Genomic DNA, 22,940 nt, shown 5'->3' on the forward strand with positions numbered 1-22,940 from the left:
ACCATCGCTATGCCTCCAACCAGTATTACAAAATCAAGAAACTAGAATGCTACACATAAAACCAGAAATGTCCATCTCGATCATAACCCAATCATAATTTTTTATGTGATACAATTATAAGAGCAAAGACAATCTACTCAAGCTCCACAACATACTTACCACTTCATAAACTCTTTGGGTGTTATCTATCATAATCAATTTGGAGATGTTTTTGTCATAAAGACTGCATTGTGCAGAGGCAACACCTGGCTCTCGCTCCTCTCGAAAGCTCCCTCCAGGCAGGGTTGAAGCACATCTTCTGGGGAAATCTTTCAATAATGTTCAAATTAGTATCAACTAAGATCTTTTAATTTGAATAAGAATTCCATTTTAGCCACTACTTCTCACTCTGTTCCCCTCCTAATTCATCCTTTCTTACTGTATGTACTGCCATAGGTATTCATTATGTATAATTAATCAAATGTTGCTTCAGTTTCCCGGTGGAAAACCTATATGTCTGGCAACAACCCTGGGCCCTACCACAGATCTCTCTGAGAAGAAACTTTTGACTATTGTCTTTGTTGTATTGATGAGATTGTTTATGTCTGGCTGAAAGTTATCAAAGATGGGGATAGAGATAGTCCTTCATCCACAAAGTGCAGAGATGAAAGGGGCATTAAATGGGTTTTAATTGTGTATGAAGTGTAAGCAAAATGTTATGATGTTTTTTTGGGCCTTTATGGAATTGGAAAAGGCTTATGACAGGGTAGACAGAAAGGCACTGTAGGTCTTGCAGATATATGGGATTGGGGGAGGCTGTTAAGGGTAGTCAAGTTTTTATAAGTGTGAAGAAACCATATACAGAATAAAATATATCTATCTTTGCCCCCATACTGAGTGTGTGTTCATACAGAAAACTCACCATATTCCACTGATATGCCATTGTAAATGCTTCTGGCTCCTTGTAATTCCTTGGTACATCAAGTAACCTGGTGGAAAATTTATTAAATGTTTCTCTGGTGACAAACTAAATTATCTGAAAGTTGGGATTTAGTACATGGCTGCTAATCCTGATTGGGATGTAGTAAGGATGTAGAATGTTATGGCTCTTACATTTAAGCACATTTCCTTTTTCTTTGTAAGGGGCATTCTCTGTCAGATCAACAAGTGCCTAACACCCTCATCTCTCTGATTTTGCTGAAATTTTGTTTATAGGTACTTTTAGGGCCCTAAACACATTTCTGAAATTTAAAGGTTAATCTGAACAACCATTCAGGTCATATGAGAGGTCACTAATATTTGGCGACCAATAACTAAGGTAATAAGTCATATTTATATAAATGTATATTTACATACATACATACATATACCAAGGCTTTTTCCCCCTTACAAGGGAGGTAGCCACTAAGAAAAATGCATAAACCATTCCCACCCATTCCATCCCTAAATACACTCTACTCCCCTCCACCCTCCCTCTTATCTTAGTACCTCCTGGATGATGGGTCATCCCTGCACCTTGTCCACTGCCCTGGGTCAGAGGCAGTGTCGCAAGACACAGCACATCCACAGCAAGGCCGCTTCATTAAATCAGAGACCCCCCTCTTCGTCCCCATGCAGAAAAGGAAAAGACATGGAGAAATCCCTTCGGGCTGCGTCAAATTTTTCTCACACATACTACCTCAACCCCCAATCCACCTCATGCATTACATCATCCATATACAACCATTCTCCATTCACCCGTCTTCTGTCCTCTCCCGTCCTTCCTCAACAGACATTCCCCTCTTCCCTAAAGCCCCCTTCACCCCATCCATCCACCTCATCTTAGGATGCCCCCTCATGTTCACTCCCTCTACATCTGCCTTCCATACTTCTTTTATTAGTCTTTCTTCACTCATTCTTTCCATGTGTCCAAACCATCCTAATACTCTTTCATCCACCCTATCTCCCACCTCCCTTACCACCCTTGTTCTCCTCATCTCCTCATTTCTCACACTATCCAGCCTAGTAACCCCCATCATACTTCTCAAGACACCTCATCTCAAACACATTCAAATTCCTTCTCTCTTCCTCTCTTATGTTCCATGTTTCTGCCCCATACAGTGCTATTGGCACAATCACTCCTTCATACAGTCTTCTCTTAGCATCCATTCCCAAATGTCTATTCCTCATTACACTTTTTAATCCACCAAGGCATTTACTCGCTTCTCTCAATCTACATTCTACCTCCACCTCCACTCCACCCATTCCTGCCACATTTACACCCAAGTATCTAAAACTATCCACTTCCTCCAGTTGCTCTCCCTTAATGCTCACTTCCAGTCTGCTGCCACTTTCACCCCTTGTACATCTCATCACCTTACTTTTACCCACATTTATCTTCAACTTTCTTCTTTCACACACTCTCCCAAACTCTGTCACCAACTTCCTCAATCCCTCCTCTGATCCTGCTACAAGCGCAGTGTCGTCCGCAAACAACAGCTGGCTCACCTCCCACTTTTCTCCATTTTCTTTAAACATCTCCAATCCCTGACCCACCACCCTTGCATTTACCTCTCACACCACCCCATCCATGTATAAGTTGAACAGCCAGGGCGACATAACACATCCCTGACGAAGTCCCACCTTTACCTCGAACCACTCACTCTCTCCATTTCTAATCCTGACACATGCTCTACTACTCTCATAAAAACTCTTGACAGCTAGCTTTCCTACTATCCCGTATATCCACAAAACATCCCACAGTGCCTTCCTGTCTACCCTGTCATAAGCCTTTTCCAGATCCATGAAGAAGAAGAAGAAAATAAAAATCCTTACCTTTTCCTATAGCTTTCTCACATATCTGTCTTACCACAAAAATCTGATCTACACAACCTCTACCTGTCCTAAATCCACACTGTTCCTCACCCATTACTCCCTCTGTTCCTCTCCTAATCCTCTCATTCAAGATCCTCCCATAAGCCTTCCCAACTACACTTAACAAGCTAATCCCTCTGAAACTACTACACTCACACTTGTCCCCTTATCCCTTGTTAAGTGGAACTATACAGGAACTCCTCCAGTCCTCTGGCACTCTACCCTCTCTCCAGCAAACATTAAATAACCTCACCAGCCAGTCCACCATCACTGTACCTCCTTTTTTTGACATTCTACATGCCATCCATCCAGACCTGGTACCTTACCTGCTTTCATCATCTTAACAACTGCCTTCACTTCATCCTTCCTTATTTCTCAATATTCCTCACTCATCACAGTCATTTTCTTAGCACTTCCCACTGCAACTATCTTTCCCTTCCTATCCTCCTTCACATTTAGCAACTCCCTAAAATACTCTGCCCATCTCCCCCTTACTGCCTTCTCTTCCATTATCATCTCTCCATCTGCATATTTTACCTCTTCTTCTCTACTTGATTCGCCTCCTCTTTGTATCTTAATTTCTTTCCAAAACATCTTTTTATTACTTTCAATATTTTCTGTCATACTCTTACCCATTTCACATCTGCTCCCCTCCTTGTGCTTTACTTCTCTTTTCTTCTCTTTGTACCTCTTATATGACTCCCTTGTCCTATTTTGTAACCAATCTGTGAAAGCTCGCTTCTTCTCTCCTACAACCTTCTTTGTTTCTACATTCCACCACTCACTACCCTTCCTTATATTTCCTCCCATCCTTCTTGTTCCACACACCATCTTTGCACACTTTGTGACTCCCTCCTTGAACCATCCCCATTCCTCCTCCACTCCTAGTTATACTCTATCCTTCACTCCCTCCCATTCCTCTCTCAGCTTCTTCTTGTACTCCTCCTCCTTTTCCTTTTCATTTAAGGAGTTCACTCTAAGCACCTTCCTACTTTTTGTCCTTTTCCTCTTTCACCATCTATCTTCCACTCTCAACTTACCTTCCACCAAAAAATTATCTGATATTCCCCCACTCTCTTCCCTTAGCACATGTACATCCTTAACTCTACCTACTATACTCCTATCTTCCACTACATAGTCCATCAATGCTCCATCTACCACTCTTCCATCCACCACCCTCTCTCATGTGTACTTATGCTTGACTTTCTTCCGAAACACTGTATTTGCTATCATCAACTCTTTCTACACTCATCTCCACCATGAACTCTCCACTACAATTCTTTCTTGAAACCCCACATTTCCTAACCACTCCATCAATTGGTTCATTTCCTACCCTAGCATTAAGGTCTCCCAGTACTACTACATTGACGTTTCTCCCTAACCCCTCTATGCACTCATCTAAATCTATCCAAAAAGCCTCCCTTTCTTCTACACACTCACTACCAGGCCCATATGCGCTTACAAAAACCCACATCTCCTTTCCCAGTTTCACCTTCATCCACATTATCCTTAATGAAACCTCCTTCTATTCCACTACATATTTACCTACCTCTTCACTTACTAGTATAGCCACCCCTTCTCTCCCTCACCCTCTCTTCACTCCTGAGAACCTCCCAATTATACTCCAAAACTCACACTCGCCCTTCCCTCTCAACTTTTCACTCAAAGCCAACACATCCATCTTTCTTCTCACAAACATACTACCTATCTATTCCCTTTTACTCTCATCTGTACCACATCCATGCACATTAAAAGACCCAAACCTTAGGGTACTGGTTGGAAAGCTCCTAGACCCTCTTATGCCTTTACTTTTTTTAGGAATGTCCCCTGTGGGGCTACAAGGAGAAGGATGCCTGGTCCCAATCCCCATCCTGTTTTTCTCACCTCTTATGATCCACAGGACAGCAACAAGGGGTTAGGGGACAGCATAACGGAGGGACAGTAGCAGTAATAAAAGTTCCATCATTTCTCTGTGAGCAGAGTCTTCCTCTATCATAGAGAAAATGATGTGTGGCTCTGGTCCATAAGGGCACCCCATATAGACCCTAAAGTATCAACTGCATGCTACTTTGCTATAACATCATGCAGCCAATACCCAAGACGGGGTATTGTATATTGTAATGTATATATTTAATGTATATTGTATTGTATATTTAGAATCAGAAAAAGACAAGGAATCTAAATATCAGATTTTTAGAACTCTAGATTGAAAAATAAAAAAATCACACTGTAGCAAATATTTGAGGTGATTTGACCACTGGGGTATTGAAATTGAAAACATTTTATGGATGAAAAAAATGAAGGCAATTAGAATCAGTAAAAATGAAGGCAATTAGAATCAGTAATTTTTGTTTGTTTATGCTAGTATTTTTCATATAATTAACACACAAGTGAGAGCCATATTTATACGTTGTCCATTAATTGTACATAATTTTCACACTAAAGCTCCTAATCTAATTACACACACACACATACATATACCAAGGCTTTTTCCCCCTTACAAGGGAGGTAGCCAAAAAGGAAAAGGCATAAAATCATTCCCACCCATTCCATCCCTAAATACACTCCACACCCCCTCCACCCTCCCTCTTATCTTAGCACCTCCTGGATGACGGGTCATCCCTACACCTTGTCCACTGCCCTGGGTCAGAAGCAGTGTCGCAAGACACAGCACATCCACAGCAAGGCCGCTTCATTAAATCGGCGACCCCCCCTCTCCGTCCCCCCATGCAGAAAAGGATAAGACATTAAGAAATCCCTTTGGGCTGCATCAAATTTTGCTCACACATACTACCTCATCCCCTATCCTCCCGCCCATTCCACCTCATGCATCACAACATCATCCATATACAACCATTCTCCATTCACCCCTGTCCTTCCTCAACAGACATTCCCCTCTTCCCCAAAGCCCCCTTCACCCCATCCATCCACCTCATCCTAGGACGTCCCCTCATGTTCACTCCCTCCACATCTGCCTTCCATACCTCTTTTACTAGTCTTTCTTCATTCATTCTTTCCATGTGTCCAAACCATCCTAATACTCTTTCATAAGAAAAAAAAAAAAAAAAGAAAAAAAAAAAAAGTGAACACCGTGTATTTACAAATTACATACAAGTATAAGTATTATATGTTGCACAAACATAATTACAACAAACATAAACTAGGTGTGCAAAGATGGTGTGTGGAACAAGGAGGACGGGAGGAAATAGAAGGAAGGGTAGTGAGTGGTGGGACGAGGAAGCAAAGAAGGTTGTAGAAGAGAAGAAGCAAGCTTTCACAGATTTCACAGATTGGTAACAAAATAGGACGAAGGAATCATATGACAGGTACAAAGAAAAGTAAAGCATAAGATAAAGTAGGCAAAGAGGAGAGCAGATGTGAAATGGGGTAAGAATATGAAAGAAAATTTTGAAAGTAATAAAAAAATGTTTTGGAAAGAAATTAAGAGAGCAAGAGGATGCGAATCAAGTAGAGAAGAAAAGGTAAAAGGTACAGATGGAGAGATGATAATGGAAGAGAAGGCAGTATAAGGAAGACTGGCAGAGTATTTCAGGGAGTTGCTAAATGTGAAGGAGGATAGGGAGGGAAAGGTAGTTGTAGTGGGAAGTGCTAAGAAAATGACCATGATGAGAGAGGACAATGGAGGAGAAATAGGGAAAGATGAAGAGAGCAGGTAAGGGACCTGGGTTGGATGGACGTCATACAGAATGTCTGAAAAAGGGAGGTACAGTGATGGTAGACTGGCTGGTGACGTTATTTAATGTTTGTTTAACCTCTTCAGTACGGGCCAAAAGCTCGTGGGCAGCATTAGCTGCCAGATGTACGATGTGTTGTAATAATACTCGCATCATAAAATATAGTCACCGCTTATATCGATCGTTCTCTCTTTCACCCGTGAATTTTGATAACCATAGAAAATGTGATGAAGACAGTTTAGAGAGTATGTCATTACGCAGGGGCAACTACAATAAATATAATCAAGACGCCGATATGGCAGCCTCGCGTATCCACTTGCTCCTCATGCCGCCTACGTATGCGGCACCGTATGGAAGGGGAAGAGAGGGTAGAGTGTCAGAGGACTGGAGGAGTGCCTGTATAGTTCCATTTTACAAGGGAAAAGGGGACAAGTGTGAGTGTAGTAATTTCAGAGGGATCAGTTTGTTAAGTGTAGTTGGGAAGGCTTATGGGAAGAACTTGATTGAGAGGATTAGGAGAGGAACAGAGGGAATAATTGGTGAGGAACAGTGTGGGTTTGGGCCAGGTAGGGATTGTGTAGATCAGATTTTTGTGGCAAGATAGATATGTGAGAAAACTATAGGTAAATGTACGGATGTTTTTTTGGCTTTTATGGATCTGGAAAAGGCTTATGACTGGGTAGACAGGAAGGCACTATGGGAAGTATTGCAGATATATGGGATAGGAGGAAAGCTGTTAAGAGCAGTCAAAAGTTTTTATGAGAGTAGTAGAGCTTGTGTTAGGAATAGAGATGGAGAGAGAGTGGTTTGAGATAAAGGTGGGACTTCATCAGGGATGTGTTATGTCATCCTGGCTGTTCAATTCATGCGTGGATGGGGCGATGCGAGAGGTAAATGCAAGGGTAGTGGGTCAGGGATTGGAGATAGTTAAAAAAAAAATGGTGAAAAGTGGGAGATAAGCCAGTTGTTGTTTGCTGATGACACTGCGCTTATAGCAGTATCAGAGGGTGGGATTGAGGAAGTTAGTGACAGAGTTTGGGGAGGTGTGCAAAAGAAGGAAGTTGAAGATAAATGTGGGTAAAAGTAAGGTGACATGTACTTGGGTGCATCTAATGACTATGAAAGTTATGTATCAATACAGATTTAAAAATGACAAAAAAAAATGAACATTGCTGATAAATCCAAAGAATTCTATAGTTACATTAGAGATAAAAAGGTTGTTAGGAATCACATTGGTCCACTATTATCTGCTAATGGTCAACTTGAATATTCAAATGAAGGAATGTGTAATATTTTAAACAATTATTTTAGCTTGGTATTCGTAAACGAAACACCTCAAAGTGAACTCCAAACTGAAACCTGTGAAAAGTCTAGGGTAAACTTACTCACTACGGTAAATATAACAAAAGAAAAAATTAAAAGGTGTATAGATAAATTCAAAGTTAATAAAACACCAGGGCCTGACAGTTGGCATCCAAGAATCTTAAAGGAAATGAAAAATGAGATTGTTGTTCCATTAGAAATTATTTTCAAGAAATCCATCATATCCGGAGATGTCCCAAGAGAATGGAAGCTAGCTAACGTTACTCCCATATTAAAAAAAGGTGACAAAAAGAAACCAAAAAACTATAGGCCTATAATATTGACTTCAATCGTAGGAAAAATAATGGAAACTATCATCAGAGATGCTATCGAACATCATTTAGAAAATAACCGTTTGATAAATGATAGCCAGCATGGATTCAGACGGAAACGTTCTTGCGTGACTAACTCAAATTCTACAACACAATCATCTCAAATTATGACAAAAGAAACAATATAGATTTAATATATTTAGACTTTGCAAAAGCTTTTGATACCATCCCCCACAAAAGACTACTTACTAAATTAGCTTTGCATGGAATAAGTGGTAGCCTATTAAGTTGGACTAGTAATTGGTTGAATGCTCAAAAACAGAGAGTTGTTTTAAATGGAAAACTTCTAGATGGAAAAATGTTACAAGTGGAGTTCCTCAGGGTTCCATTCTTGGGCCACTTCTATTCATAGTATATATAAATGATATAGACCATGGACTAAAATCTATTGTTTCCAAATTTGCTGATGATACAAAATTGTGCGGAATGGCAAATGATCACTTAAACCAATTAGATATTCAAGAAGATTTAGATAAATTACAGCAATGGTCTGAAAAGTGGCTAATGAAACTTAACACAAGTAAATGCAAGGTAATGCACATAGGTAAAAATAACAGTAAGTACAATTACAAGTTATTTGGAAATTCATTAACAAAAGTGGACAGTGAAAAAGATCTCGGCGTAATTATCAGTAACGATCTCAAATCATCCAAGCAGTGTATTTCAGCCTCTGAGAAAGCAAATAAGATTCTAGGACTGATTGCACGATCTCATTATTTCAAAAGTCCATCACTCATTAACAAGCTATATAAATAATTAGTTCGTCCACATTTGGAATATGCTGTTTCTGTATGGTCACTGAATCTCATTAAAGACATTGACGAACTGAAAAAAGTACAACGGCGAGCCACAAAACTTATTCCAATTATCAAAAATAAATCATATGAAAATAGACTAAAACATATGAGTCTGTTTTCCCTAAAAAGTGTTGAGTCAAGAGGTGACTTGATACAGGTCTTTAAAATTCTAAAGAGAATTGACAACATCAAAAGTGACAAAATTTTCACATTGAATGAGAATCAGACAAGAAACAATGGTCTCAAACTGTCCGGAAATAGATTCAATTTGGAAGTAGGTAGAAACAACTTTGCCAACCATGTAGTTAATGAATGGAATAAACTTCCTGCACAGGTAGTGCAATGCAGTTCAGTTCGAAGCTTTAAGAATCATTTAGATAAACACATAAGCAAGATGCTGTAATGATTATAATTTATTTTATATTATTTGTTTTTGTTTTGTTATCATTTGTCTGTTTGATTTTGATTTATTATTAGTTATATGTCAATTTATTATTATTTACTATTGTAGAAGAGAAGCAGCAGGCATTCATAGATTGGGTACAAATTAGGATGAGGGAATTGTACGAGAGGTACAAAGTAAAGAGATAGGAAGTTAAGCATAAGATAAAGGAAGCAAAGAGGAGAGCAGATGTGAAATGGGGAAAGAATATGACAGAAAATTTTGAAAGTAATAAAAGGATGTTTTGGAAGGAAATTAAAAGAGGAAGAGGAGGCGAATCAAGTAGAGAAGAAAAGGTAAAAGGTGCAGATGGAGAGATAATAATGGAAGAGAGGGCAGTGAGAGGAAGGTGGGCAGAGTATTTTAGGGAGATGCTAAATGTGAAGGAGGATAGGGAGGGAAAGGTAGTTGCAGTGGGAAGCGCCAAGAAAATGAGAGTGATGAGTGAGGAAAATGGAGGAGAAATAGGGAAGGATGAAGTGAAAACAGCTGTTAAGATGATGAGAGCAGGTATGGCACCTGGGTTGGATGGATGCCATGCAGAATGTCTGAAGAAATGAGGTACAGTTATAGTGGACTGACTGGTGAGGTTATTTAATGTTTGTTTAAGAGAGGGTAAAATGCCAGAAGACTGGAGGAGTGCCTGTATAGTTCCGCTTTACAAAGGAAAGGGGGACAAGTGTGAGTGTAGTCGTTACAGAGGGATCAGCTTGTTGAGTGTAGTTGGGAAGGCTTATGGGAGGGTCTTGATTGAGAGGATTAGGAGAGGAACAGAGGGAGTAATTGGTGAGGAACAGTGTGGTTTTAGGACAGGTAGGGGATGTGTAGATCAGATTTTTGTGGTAAGACAGATATGTGAGAAAGCTATAGGAAAGGGGAAGGATATGTTTTGGGCTTTTATGGATCTGGAAAAGGCTTATGACAGGGTAGACAGGAAGGCACTGCAGATATATGGGATAGGAGGAAAGCTGTTAAGAGCAGTCAAGAGTTTTTATGAGAGTAGTAGAGTGAATGGTTTGAGGTAAAGGTGGGACTTCGTCAGGGGTGTGTTATGTCGCCCTGGCTTTTCAACTTATACATGGATGGGGTGGTGCGAGAGGTGAATGCAAGGGTAGTGGGTCAGGGGTTGGAGGTGATTAAAGAAAATGGAGAAAAGTGGGAGGTGAGCCAGCTGTTGTTTGCTGATGACGCTGCACTTGTAGCGGGATCAGAGGAGGGATTGAGGGAGTTTGTGACAGAGTTTGAGAAGGTGTGTGAAAGAAGGAAGTTGAAGATAAATGTGGGCAAAAGTAAGGTGATGAGATGTACAGGGGGAGTGACAGTAGGCTGGAAGTGAGCATTAAGGGTGAGAAACTGGAGGAAGTGGATAGTTTTAGATACTTGGGTGCAAATGTGAAAGGAAAGGGAGGAGTGGTGGTGGAGGTAGAATGTAGATTGAGAGAAGCGAGTAAATGCCTTGGTGGATTAAAAAGTGTAATGAAATATAGACATCTGGGAATGGATGCTAAGAGGAGGTTATATGAGGGAGTGATTGTGCCAACATCAATGTATGGGGCAGAAACATGGAACATGAGAGAGGAAGAGATAGGGAGTTTGAATGTGTTTGAGATGAAATGTCTGAGAAGTATCATAGGGGTTACTAGGCTAGATAGAGTGAGAAATGAGGAGGTGAGGAGGAGAACAGGGGTGGAAAGGGAGCTGGGAGATAGGGCTGATGAAAGAGTGTTAGGATTGTTTGGACACATGGAAAGAATGAGTGAAGAAAGATTAGTAAAAGAAGTGTGGAAGGCAGAGGTGGAAGGAGTGAATATGAGAGGGCATCCTACGATGAGATGGATGGATGGGGTGAAGGGGGCTTTACAAAAGAGAACAATATCTGTAGAGGAAGGATGGGAGAGGACAGAAGATAGGGGTGAATGGAGAAGGGTTGTGTATAGATGAGGCTGTGATGCGTGAGGGGAAGTGGGTGGGGAGGGGGGTGAGGTAGTGTGTATGAGAAAAAAAATTGACGCAACACGAAGGGATTTCTCCCCGTCTTCTCCTTTCCTGCATGAGGGGACGGAGAGGGGGGGGGTCGCTAAATTTATGAAGCAGCCTTGCTGTGGACATGCTGTGTCTTGCGACACTGCTTCTGACCCAGGGCAGTGGACAGGATGCAGGGATGACCCGTCATCCAGGAGGTGCCAAGATGGGAGGGAGGGAGGAGGGTGGAGGGGAGTGGAATATATGGGAAATGAAATGGGTGGGAGTGATTTCTATGCCTTTTTCTTTTTGGCTACCCCCCATGTAAGGGGGAAAAAAGCCTTTGGTATATGTATGTATATGTATTTACCTATTTATTAATTAACTATACCTATGCATTTATTTATGTATTTTATTATTTACATTATTATAGTTTTTATTAATTTATTATGATTTTTTTTTCTGCATCCGACCTAGATATGGACCAAAAGGTCTCCTGTCGGCATGCTCCGCCTTTGTAATCCTTTGTAAATCCATTGTAATGGGGAGAAAGTGGCAGAAGAATGGAAGTGAGTATTAAGGGAGAGAAACTGGAGGAAGTGGATAATTTTAGATACTTGGGCGTGAATGTGTCAGGAAAGGGAGAAGTGGAGGTGGAGGTAGAATGTAGATGGAGAGAAGTGAGTAAATGCCTTTGGGGTTAAAAATTGTAATGAGAAATAGACATTTGGGAATGGATGCTAAGAGGAGATTGTATGAAGGGGTGATTATACTAACAGCACTGTATGGGGCAAAAACATGGAAAATAAGAGAGGAAGAGAGGAGATTGAATTTGTTTGAGATGAGGTGCTTGAGAAGTATGATGGGGGCACTAGGCTGGATAGAGTGAGAAATGAGATGAGGAGTACGGGGGTGGTAAGGGAGTTGGGAGATAGGGTTCATGAAAGAGTATTGGGATGGTTTGGACACATGGAAAGAATGAGTGAAGAAAGACTAGTAAAAGAGGTGTGGAAGGCAGAGGTGGAAGGAGTGAACATGAGGGGGTGACCTAGGATAAGATGGATGGATGGGGTAAAATGGACATTGGGAAAGAGGTTAACCACTTCCATACCGTGACGCCTACGTAGACGGCATGAGGAGCAAGTGGGTACTCGATGATGCCGACGTCGGCATCTTTATATTTATTGTAGTCGTACCTACGTAACCTCCATTCTCTCTAAACTGGCTTCATCATATTTTCTATGGTTATCAAAATACATGGGTGAAAGAGAATGAATGATTGAGCACTGTCTTTACTTTTTATAATGCGATTATTATGACGCAACATTGCACATCGGGCAGCTGATGCTGCCAGACGTGCGATGTGCCCCGGAGTGAAGAGGTTAATGTCTGTTGAGGAAGGACAGAAGATAGGGGTGAATGGAGAATGGTTGTGTATAGATGATGCTGTGATGCATGAGGGGGAGTGGGTGGGGGATGGGGTGTGTGGGAGTATGAGAAAAATTGACACAGCCTGAAAGGATTTTTCTCCGTCTTCTCTTTTTCTGCATGAGGAGATGGAGAGGGTCGCTGATTTATTGAAGCAACCTTGCTGTGGATGTGCTGTGTCTTGCAACACTGCTTCTGACCCAGGGCAGTGGCAAGATGCAGGGATGATCTGTTATTCAGGAAGTGCCAAGATAAGAGGGAGGGAAGAGGGTGGAGGGGAGTGCAGTATGTTCGGGATGGAATGGGTGGGAGTGATTTCTATGCATTTGTTTTTTGGCTACTTCCCTTGTAAGAAGAAAAAGCCTTTAGTATATGTATGTAGTTATTGGTTGCCAAATGTCAGTGACCTCTCATATGACCTCAAAATATCTGAAGTCATATCTCCTGAATGGTTGTTCAGATTGACTTTTAAATGTCAGAAATGTGTTTAGGCCCCTAAAACTACCTATAAACCAAATTTCAGCAAAATCAGAGAGATGAGGGTGTTCATTTGAATTTTTTGTCAATCTCACACAGAATGCCCCATAAATTGCCTGACAATTGAAATATTTCAAGTAATCTCTACTTAAAAATATGCCAAACCTTTGAAGGAATTCCCTCAGTCTATTCTGTGTTGTGAGAAGCATCTTTTCTGGGACCATTTCATCTTCCTCAAACACAGCATTAATAAGGTATCGAATCTTGTTTATCTACAGAATGAAAAAATTAAGGAAAGATTATTGAAATAAGTATGACAGTTAATTGCACTTGTAACAGTTCTGCAATTATAATCATGACTTCAAGCACTTCTCTAACCCTCTCTTCCTCACTAGCCAATCCACTACAACTGTTCCTCCCTTTGTCAGACACTCCAAGTGACATCACATTCCCTTCCTTTAGGCGCACATTAAACAACCTCACTAGCCAATCCACTATAACTATTCCTCCCTTTGCCAGATATTCCAAGTGCATTACCCACTTTATTTACAATGCTCTTTGCATCTCATTTTCCCTTTAGTCTTTATTATATATATATATATATAATAACCCTTTCACCAATTCATTACCCTGTGATCCCCATTTTCCTTTCAAATTACAAAATTGTGAAATGTCCATCAAATGTGCTGTAATTAGGTAATGTCTAAATCTAACAAATATAGCCCTAAGTTTCATGTAGTGTGCTGTACTCAATTTGACTAGACAGAAGAAAGTTATAGAAGAACACATTTCTAATTTCCTAGACAGAAAATAAAAACTAAAGAAGTGAGTTGTCATATCCATAAGCAAGGGCTACAGTGGTGACTACAATACATTTCATTCTTGGGCTTCTCCTATAATAACAGTAATAACAATAACTACAAAAATAACAATCATCATCTCCCTCATAAGGGCCAGTCAAGACTTGCACCCGTTCTCATCCATTCCACTCCCATCTTAGCTTCTTGTGGATGTAGGGTCCCTGTCTCCTGCCCATTGCCTAGGTCAGAAGCACTGTGGAAAGACACAGTACATCTATAGCAATGCAGTAAGATCGAGTACATCCATGACTGAATGGCCTTTTCCCCCTTTATATTGGTAGTCACCCAAGGCACACACCCACCCTTCACCCGTCCAACACCCATTTGTTTCCCCTTTTTAGTTCCTTGTGGGTGAAGGGCCATTCCTGTCCCCTGCCCACTGCCTGGGTCATATGCAATGCAATTAGCAGATAATTTTATAAGGACATCAACATCTATAATGTGTATCTATATCCATAAAACAAGGGCTTCTTCCTCCTTTTAAGGAAGGTAGGCAGCCAGTTAGGGCATGCACCCACTCCCACCCACCATCCATTTGCTTCCCTCTTATCTTAGCTCATGGAAGATGGGGCACTGTATTCACAAAAATCCAAACCAAATCCAGAAATTTACAATAAATGTCACAATGCTGGAAATTGAAGCTTTACTTACCATAATGAGATCCTCTTGAGTGAAGGGAATGTCAAATGCTAATTCAATGTCATCATCTGGATAGATTGCCTCTCCAGTGGTAGGGTCAACACCTAACCCAAAGATTGCCCCTGTGTACCTCTGTTTGGTTTCATCAACTCTGTAAAATCAATCAATCAATTTGTTTCCCCTGGTCCCTGTAGCCTTCAAGTGACCAGCAACAACACCCTGACAAAATTACAGGGCACATATATGATCTTTCTCTGCATAAGAGCACCAACCAGGTCTACATCTAAACTTTCCTACCTCAGTTCTGCTTGAGGTGCGAAGAGGAGAAGACTGAGGGGAAGTATTCCAGGTAAGGATGGCATCAGCGTAGTGTCACGCAACATCAAGCTTGTTTCACTTGGATTTAAACTGACAAATGCAGCCACTATAAACCTGAGGAGGAAATATGCATGCTGATAATAGACCGAAATACAGTTTCTTTTCTCCTGAATTCTTATATCTATGTATATGGCATCTATTTGGAGTAGGCTCAATTTGGAAACAAGAAACATTTATCACTGATGTTAATTATTGTCACAACCCACCTATGGGCCAGGCTAGTTGTGATACAAAATCTTTTTCCCCTAAGGCATATACTTGCTTCTTTCAATCTACATTCTACCTCCACTCCCTTTCCCACCACATTTGCACTCAATTATCTAAAGCTATCCACTTCCTCCAGTCTCTCTCCTTTAATACTCACTTCCAGTTTGCTATCACATTCTCCTTTTGTACATATCATCACCTTTTACCAACATTTATCTTCAACTTACTTCTTTTGCACACCTTCCCAAACTCTGTAACTAGCTTCCTTAATCCTCCTCTGATCCTGCCACTGGCACAGTGTTGTCAGCAAACAACAACTGGTGTATCTCCCATTTTTCTCCATTTTCTTTAACCATCTCAAATCCCCAGCCCATTACCCTTGTGTGTACCTTTTGCACCACCCCATCCTGTATAAATTGAACAGCTGAGGCAACATAACACATTCCTGGCAAAGTCCCACATTTACCTCGACTCACTCTCTCCATTTCTGATCTTATCAGTCTATAACACTCTTGTAAAAACTTGATTGTTTTCAATAGCTTTCCTCCTATCCCATATAGCTGCAATATCTCCTACAGTGCTTTCCTGTCTACCCAGTCATAAGCTTTTTCCAAATCCATAAAGGCCTAAAAAACATCTTTACCTTTTCTTAAAGTTTTCTCACATTGTCTTCCTACAAAAATCTGATCCATGCAATCCCTACCTGTTATAAACCCACACTATTCCTCACCAATTACTCTCTATTCCTCTCAATCAAAACCCTTCCATAAGCCTTCACGACTACACTCAACAAACTGATTCCTCTGAAACTACTACACTCACACTTGTCCCCTTTCCCTTGTAAAGTGGAACTATACAGGCACTCTACCCTCTTTTAGACAAAAATTAAACAACCTCACCAGCCACTCCACCAACACTGTGCCTCCACTTTTTAGGCTCCCGACTCTGGGGGTTGGAGGGTTGTCCCATGACACAGACAGTGCCACACCAAGACCTTCTGAAACTGGTTTACCCTAATCGCTTTATAACATGGCAACTCTCCCTTCTATCCACTTACAAAACATACAGAGCATACAAGAAATCCCTTTGGGCTATATTATTTCCTCACAATCACTTTCCACTCACCCCTACCTCATCTTATTCCTTCCCTGCTGAACAGATCCATCCATTTACCTCATTCTTGGTTTCCTCTTCCACATTATTTGCTAGCCTTTTCCACTTGTTGTTTTCATATGCCCAAACCATCCAAGCATTCTTTGATCAAACATACCTGACAGCTATGTATTATAGATTGAAAGAAGATGAGGAGACTACACCAGGAGGCGTGTATCTGTGGCCAAAGCAGTCACATCTGCCCTGTGCACTTAGACTGTTGGGGTAGGTAATTAGCAGTCACTGATGGGAATCAGAGAGGAGTGTGGATAGGGTAATTACTATGGTATTAACCACTTACCTGTCATGAGGATTCTGCGGCTCCAGGTCCAAGACAGTCGAGTTCACAGAAGAGGACTCGACCTTTATCGCCTTCATGCAGCCAACACGAGTTAATGCAACAAATTTTAACTCCAAGGGAGACGCAGGTCCACGAAGCCAAACCTAACAAAATGAAATTAGTTTAACATAGAATACCCCTAAACATGCAACCAACTGATCGATTGAGTATGACTGGTAACATGAATGAGTACTTGTGGCATGAGACATTATGAAGCTTCATCCCCAAAATACTTTTAATACCCCAAGGCATTTATTTGCTTCTCTCAGTCTACATTCTACCTCCACCTCCACTCCTCCTTTCCACCACATGCACCCCCATGCATCCACTTCCTCCAGTTTCTCTACCCTAATACTCACTTTCAATTTGCTGCCATCCTCTCCCCTTATACATCTCATCACCTTACTTTTACCCATATTTATCTTCAACTTCCCAAACTCTGTCACTTTCTTAATTACTCTTCTGATCCTGCTACAAGCACTGTGTTGTCAGCAAACAACTGGATTTATCTCCCATTGTTCTTAATTTTCTTTAACCATCTCCAATCCCTTGCCCATTACCCTTGCATTTACCTCTTGCACCACCCCATCCATGTACACATTGAACAGCCATAGTGATATGACACCTTCCTGGCAAAGTCCCACATTTACCTCAAATCAGTCACTCTCCATTTCTATTTCTAACACAGCTCTTGTAAAAACTCTTGACTCCTCTTAACAGCTTTCCTCCTATCCCATATAACTGCAAACCCTCCCACAGTGCCTTCCTATCTACCCTGTCATAAGCCTTTTCCAAATCCATAAAGGCCCAAAAAACATCCTTATTCTTTACTAAAGCTTTCTCACATATCCATCTATCCACAAAAATCTGATCCACACAACCCCTACCTGTCCTAATCCTCTTACTCAAAACCCTCCCATAAGCCTTTCTAACTACACTCAACAAACTGCTCCCTCTGAAACTACACTGAAACTTGTCCTATTTTCCCTTGTACAGTGGAACTATACAGGCATTCCTCCAGCACCCTACACTCTTTTAGACAAACATTATTCAACCTCACCAGCCAGTCCACCATCACTGTACCTCTTTTTTAGACACTCCACATGACACACATCTAACCCAGGTGCCTTGCTTGCTCTAATCATTTTAATAACTGCTTTCACCTAATCTTTTCTTATTTCTTCCCATTTTCCTCATTCATTACTGTCATTTTCTTAATGTCTCCCACTGCAGCCACCTTTCCCCTCCTATCCTCCTTCACATTTATTAACTCCATAAAATACTCTGCTCATCTTCCTCTTTCTGCCGCAGTTTCAACTTGAAGAATAAAAATATCATAAGAGTACAAAATTACAAAGCCTGCAAATTGTCTTATCTAAAATTTGTTTCAAACAGACAGTGAAGTTTACTTACTTTTCTTCCACCAACTTTGTCACTGAATGCCAAGTCAAGTGAAGATATAGCAGTTGTATTTTCCTCCAGGGTATTTTCAACCTCGTCTGTGTAAATGGCCCTCAGTTCATGATTTTGCTGCACAAACAAAAGTAACAAATACATACAATGGATTCAGAAGTATAAAAGTGAAAATCCTCATGATCAACAGAAAATGGTCCTTTTCTTGTAATCACTCACTAACAGCTGAATAAAAGCAACAGCAATGCACACTGGTTAACTAGGCTGCTATTAAATGTTGTACTGAAGGCCTCAATCAATACAACACCTCAGGTTCCCTATACACAAGACTCAGACCCCAAGGGTATTGAGCAATAGCCACCAGGGTGGCCCCACAGACATCAAATCCCTATCCAGCACCCAGGTGTTTACCTAATGCACCACCCCATCCATTTACATATTGAGCAACCATAGTAACATTACACAACCATAATGCAGCCCAAACTCAACTCTAACATTCACTCTAATAAGCTCTACTACTCACATAAAAACTAACTGCCCTCACAGACTTCCCTCTACCCCATACATTTGCAACACATCCCATTATGTCTTTAAGTCAACCCTATCACATGCCTTCTCCAAATCCATAAAAGTCTAAATTATCCACATTTTTCAGCACAAAATTCTTGAATATCTGCTTTACTACTAAAATTTAATCTTCCCAAATTAGTCATTCCCCTCCTAATTCTCACAACACTCTTTCATGTCTTACCAAATACACTTAACAGAATAATTCCTCTAATGCTATTACACTCATATTTATCCCTTCTTCCTTGATATCATGAACACTGACCTTTACATACACTCCAGTCTACTGGCACACTTCTCCTTCCCCTAGGCATACATTAAACAATCTCACTAGTTGATCCACTATAACTGCTCTTCACTTGTTAGACACTCCATATGACACCCACCTAATTCAGGTACCTCAGCTTTCATCACTTTCAATGCTCATTGTTTATCCTTTTTTCCTATAGCCCTATCATTCTTTTCTCGAATCAGTTATTTCCCTGTCGTCTCCCTCTGTCACAATCAAACCCTCCTTTACCATATCCAGTTCAATAAATCCCTGAAATACATTCATGGTATAGAGACAGACATGCATACTTATGTACAACTCAATTTTCAACATGAAGTAGACTCAAACTTGCTCAATGCAAAGTCACAAAATGAGTTACCTGTACTCTTCATTCTATCCATATTGGCTCTCTTCCTTGTTTCTACATCCAACTCTTCCTCTTATGCCACATGTGATGCTTAAATTTCTCCACTCCCCAATATGAGAAACTCATCAATAAATGACTAAATGAATAAATATACATACATATATCTACAAGTATTTCAGCGGCTTTGGCCCATAATTTTTCGCTCATATTTCCGAAATAACCATTCACATCAGCATAATATATTAGCACAGTTTAATTCACACCCTGCCCTAGTTTTTGACATTATAGTGCATTCACAAGTGTATTTATTTACGGTGTTTACTCTTGACATCAAATGTCTAGCAGCCGACACCTGTGAAGTAAATCGAATGAGTGAAGTTGTGACGTCATTACAAACTACCTCATGTATCCCATCCTCCTCCCCTTCCCTCCTTCCTCCCCATTTCCTCCCTCCTCCTCTCTCTCTCTCTCTAAAAAAAAAAAAAAAAAAAAGTAATAATAATTGAATACCATGCACCCGGAGAGGGAATTCAATAACAAGTTTATACATATGATGGATAGGGAAATTAAGATAATAACTGGACATGCATTTTATTTCATTCCATACCACTATGGATAAACAGTTCATCCTTGTTATCGCTGTCCATGGTGATGATGACAAGTTCCACACTTTCATGTATGTTGTCCAATGACCAGTACTCTTCTTCGAACGATCTGGACCTTCTCACAGCACCCGATCACACCTCCTTAGTTGCGATAAGCTTTGCCTCCTGGAGCCGTGCTTGCAGGTCTGCCCGAGTGAACCGCTGTAACGTTGAACGCATGTGTTGCTTCATGCAGCCCCACACTTGTTCAATGGCGCTTAATTCTGGATGAGCTGGTGGCAAACAGATGACCTCATGACCCCATGATCGGATAATTTCGTCAACCGTGTAGCGTGGCTTGGGCCTGTTTTCCTTGAAGATCAGTAGCAACTCAGGGCACGTAGCATGTGGTGGGAATGGTAGGCTGTGGCACTTCAACCATTTCATGATCTTCACTTTTCTTGTGGCAGTGGTGGGGCAACGGGTCTCCTCGGTCAGCTGACTGTGGTAGGGTGTGTTGTCAAGCACCAGCACCGATGGCTCAACGAGCGCTGACAAAAGCTGTGATGTCAGCCAGCGAATGAATAGGGCGCTGTTCATTTCACCATGGTAGTTTCCTGTTTTGTTCTTGGCAGGGTAGCACAAAAATGATTCGTCAATAAATCCCTCATCTGTGCCACCTGCTACTACCACAAAGCGCTCACCCTCCCCAGGGAGCACTTGACGGCTGAAGATGGCACTGGTGTTAGGCTGTGTTGTGTCCACCCACTCTTTACTGTGGTGCATTCGGGTAGTAAACCACGTCTTGTCGACGTAAACCACCAATCTCCCCTCCTTCCAATGCTTCCTGAGTGATCGAAGAGCATTAACACGATGACACACAATATCTAAAGTTTCTTTCTTCACGTACATTTTCCTTTGTGAAGTTTGATACCTGAACCCCATGCTGTGAAGTAATCGCCACACTGTCGTCTGTGAGGTTTCTTCCAGGATGATATCCACCCTCTTCTCTTCACTCAACGTACCAATAATGACGGGTTGTTTGGCAGCAAATTTGTTGTGTACATGCCGGTGAATGGCACCAATGGCGAAATTGTCAAAGGTGGCCATGGTGGCGATGGACATCGGTGTTCCAGACGATGTTGCTGCGGAAGTGGCTGTTATGGGTGGTGTTGGTGATCCAGAACAAGAGTTCGTGCTGTTCTTCACCATCATCCTCATAGCATTCATGGTCATCCCCATAGCCTCTGCGACACGATCATAAGGCCTGTGTGGTGAAGGCAAACCTTTACATTATATTTGTGCATGATGTAATATTTCATATATAGGCTCAATTATCAAGTTATCGTTTTCAATGCAGACATTACAGGGATGACATTGAAAACTTCATTGCCACCAATAGGAAATGAACGTTTCTTACCTGTCCAAACTAACCTGTACTTTCTTGGCTGCTTTCTCTCGATTAAAATAGTGTAAAAGTCGCAATGTAATTGCGGTTTTACAACCACACCTGCAACGTGGCATGTTGGACATGACAGGGATCTGCCACTCTCCTCAAACAATGGGGGAATGAGAGTAATATTGCCTGCTGTCCCTGGATCACCAGGATAACATAAACCATATGGTGGTGGTGGTGGTGGGGGGGGGTTTGGAAACGAGAGTAATAGTGGGAGGGAAGGGGAGGACGATGGGATACACGAGGTAGTTTGTGATGATGTCACAACTTCACTTGTTCGATTTACTTCACAGGTGTTGGCTACGACACACTTAATATCAAGAGTAAACGCCATAATTAAATACACTTGTCAATGCACTATAATGTCAAAAATTAGGGCAGGGTGTGAATTAGGTTGTGCTAATATATCAAGCTGATGTGAATGGTTATTTCGGAAATATGAGTGAAAAACGATGGGTCAAAGCTGCTGAAATACTTTGTAGGACTTTTCCTCCTTTACAAGGGAGGTAGTCAAAGTCAAAGGCATAAATCCAATCCCACCCATTTCATCCCCACATACTCCACTCCCATTCACCATGCCTACCTCTTCCTTTTCTTGGCTCCTCCTGGATGGTCATCCCTGCGTCTTGCCCACTGCCCTGGGTCAGAAGCAATGCAGCAAGACACAGCACATCCACAGCAAGGCGACTTCATTTAATCAGTGACCCCCTTCATTTGTCCCCTCATGCAGAAAAAGAGAAGACAGGAAAAATCTCTCCAAGTTGCATCAGAATATCCTTAGTCACCCCCTCATGTTCACTCCTTCCACCTCTGCCTTCCTCACCTCTTTTACTAATCTTTCCATGTGTCCAAACCATCCCAATACTCTTCATCAACTCTATCTCCCAACTCCTTTTTTTATCTCCACTCTCCTCCTCATTTCTCACTCTATCCAGCCTAGAAACCCCTAACATACTTCTCAGGCATTTCATCTCAAATACATTTAAACTCTTCCTCTCTAATCACCCCTTCATACAATCTCCTCTTAGCATCCACTACCAAATGTCTAGTTCTCATTACACTTTTTAATTCTCCAAGGCATTTACGGCTTCTCTCAATCTACAGTCTACCTCCACCTCCACTCCTCTCCTTCCTGTCACATTTGCTCCCCCAATTATCTAAAGCTATCCACTTCCTCTAGCCTCTCTCCCTTAATACTCACTTCCAATTTGCTGTCATTTTCTCCCCTTGTACATCTCATCATCTTACTTTTACCCACATTTATCTTCACCTTCCTTTCTTTTGCATACTTCCCATATCTTAATCCCTCCTCTGATCCTGATACAAGTGCAGAGTTGACAACAAACAACAACTGGCCTATCTCCCATTTTTTCTCCATT

At 41.2% G+C, this 22,940-nt stretch overlaps 1 protein-coding gene and 1 pseudogene across 3 annotated transcripts in view; both read right to left on the reverse strand.

Moving 5' to 3' along the window:
• The window catches only part of spn-E (tudor domain containing 9 protein spindle E), a 99,407-nt gene that overhangs the window by 680 nt on the left and 75,787 nt on the right, over positions 1–22,940 (reverse strand). For all 3 annotated transcript variants that reach the window (XM_076204836.1, XM_076204838.1, XM_076204835.1), the window contains exons 24-30: positions 18,317–18,433; positions 16,865–17,007; positions 15,124–15,258; positions 14,839–14,977; positions 13,493–13,599; positions 902–968; positions 160–308 (exon numbers count right to left, since the gene is read on the reverse strand). In XM_076204836.1, the coding sequence (XP_076060951.1) occupies positions 195–308; positions 902–968; positions 13,493–13,599; positions 14,839–14,977; positions 15,124–15,258; positions 16,865–17,007; positions 18,317–18,433 (822 nt within the window). In that variant the 3' untranslated portion in view covers positions 160–194. The remainder of the gene's footprint in view (positions 1–159; positions 309–901; positions 969–13,492; positions 13,600–14,838; positions 14,978–15,123; positions 15,259–16,864; positions 17,008–18,316; positions 18,434–22,940) is intronic.
• LOC143036651 (uncharacterized) lies at positions 20,003–21,629 on the reverse strand (annotated as a pseudogene).

This window comes from Oratosquilla oratoria, chromosome 21 (assembly GCF_046742065.1).
Source record: "Oratosquilla oratoria isolate Oo_2021 chromosome 21, ASM4674206v1, whole genome shotgun sequence".
Lineage (NCBI taxonomy): Eukaryota > Metazoa > Arthropoda > Malacostraca > Stomatopoda > Squillidae > Oratosquilla > Oratosquilla oratoria.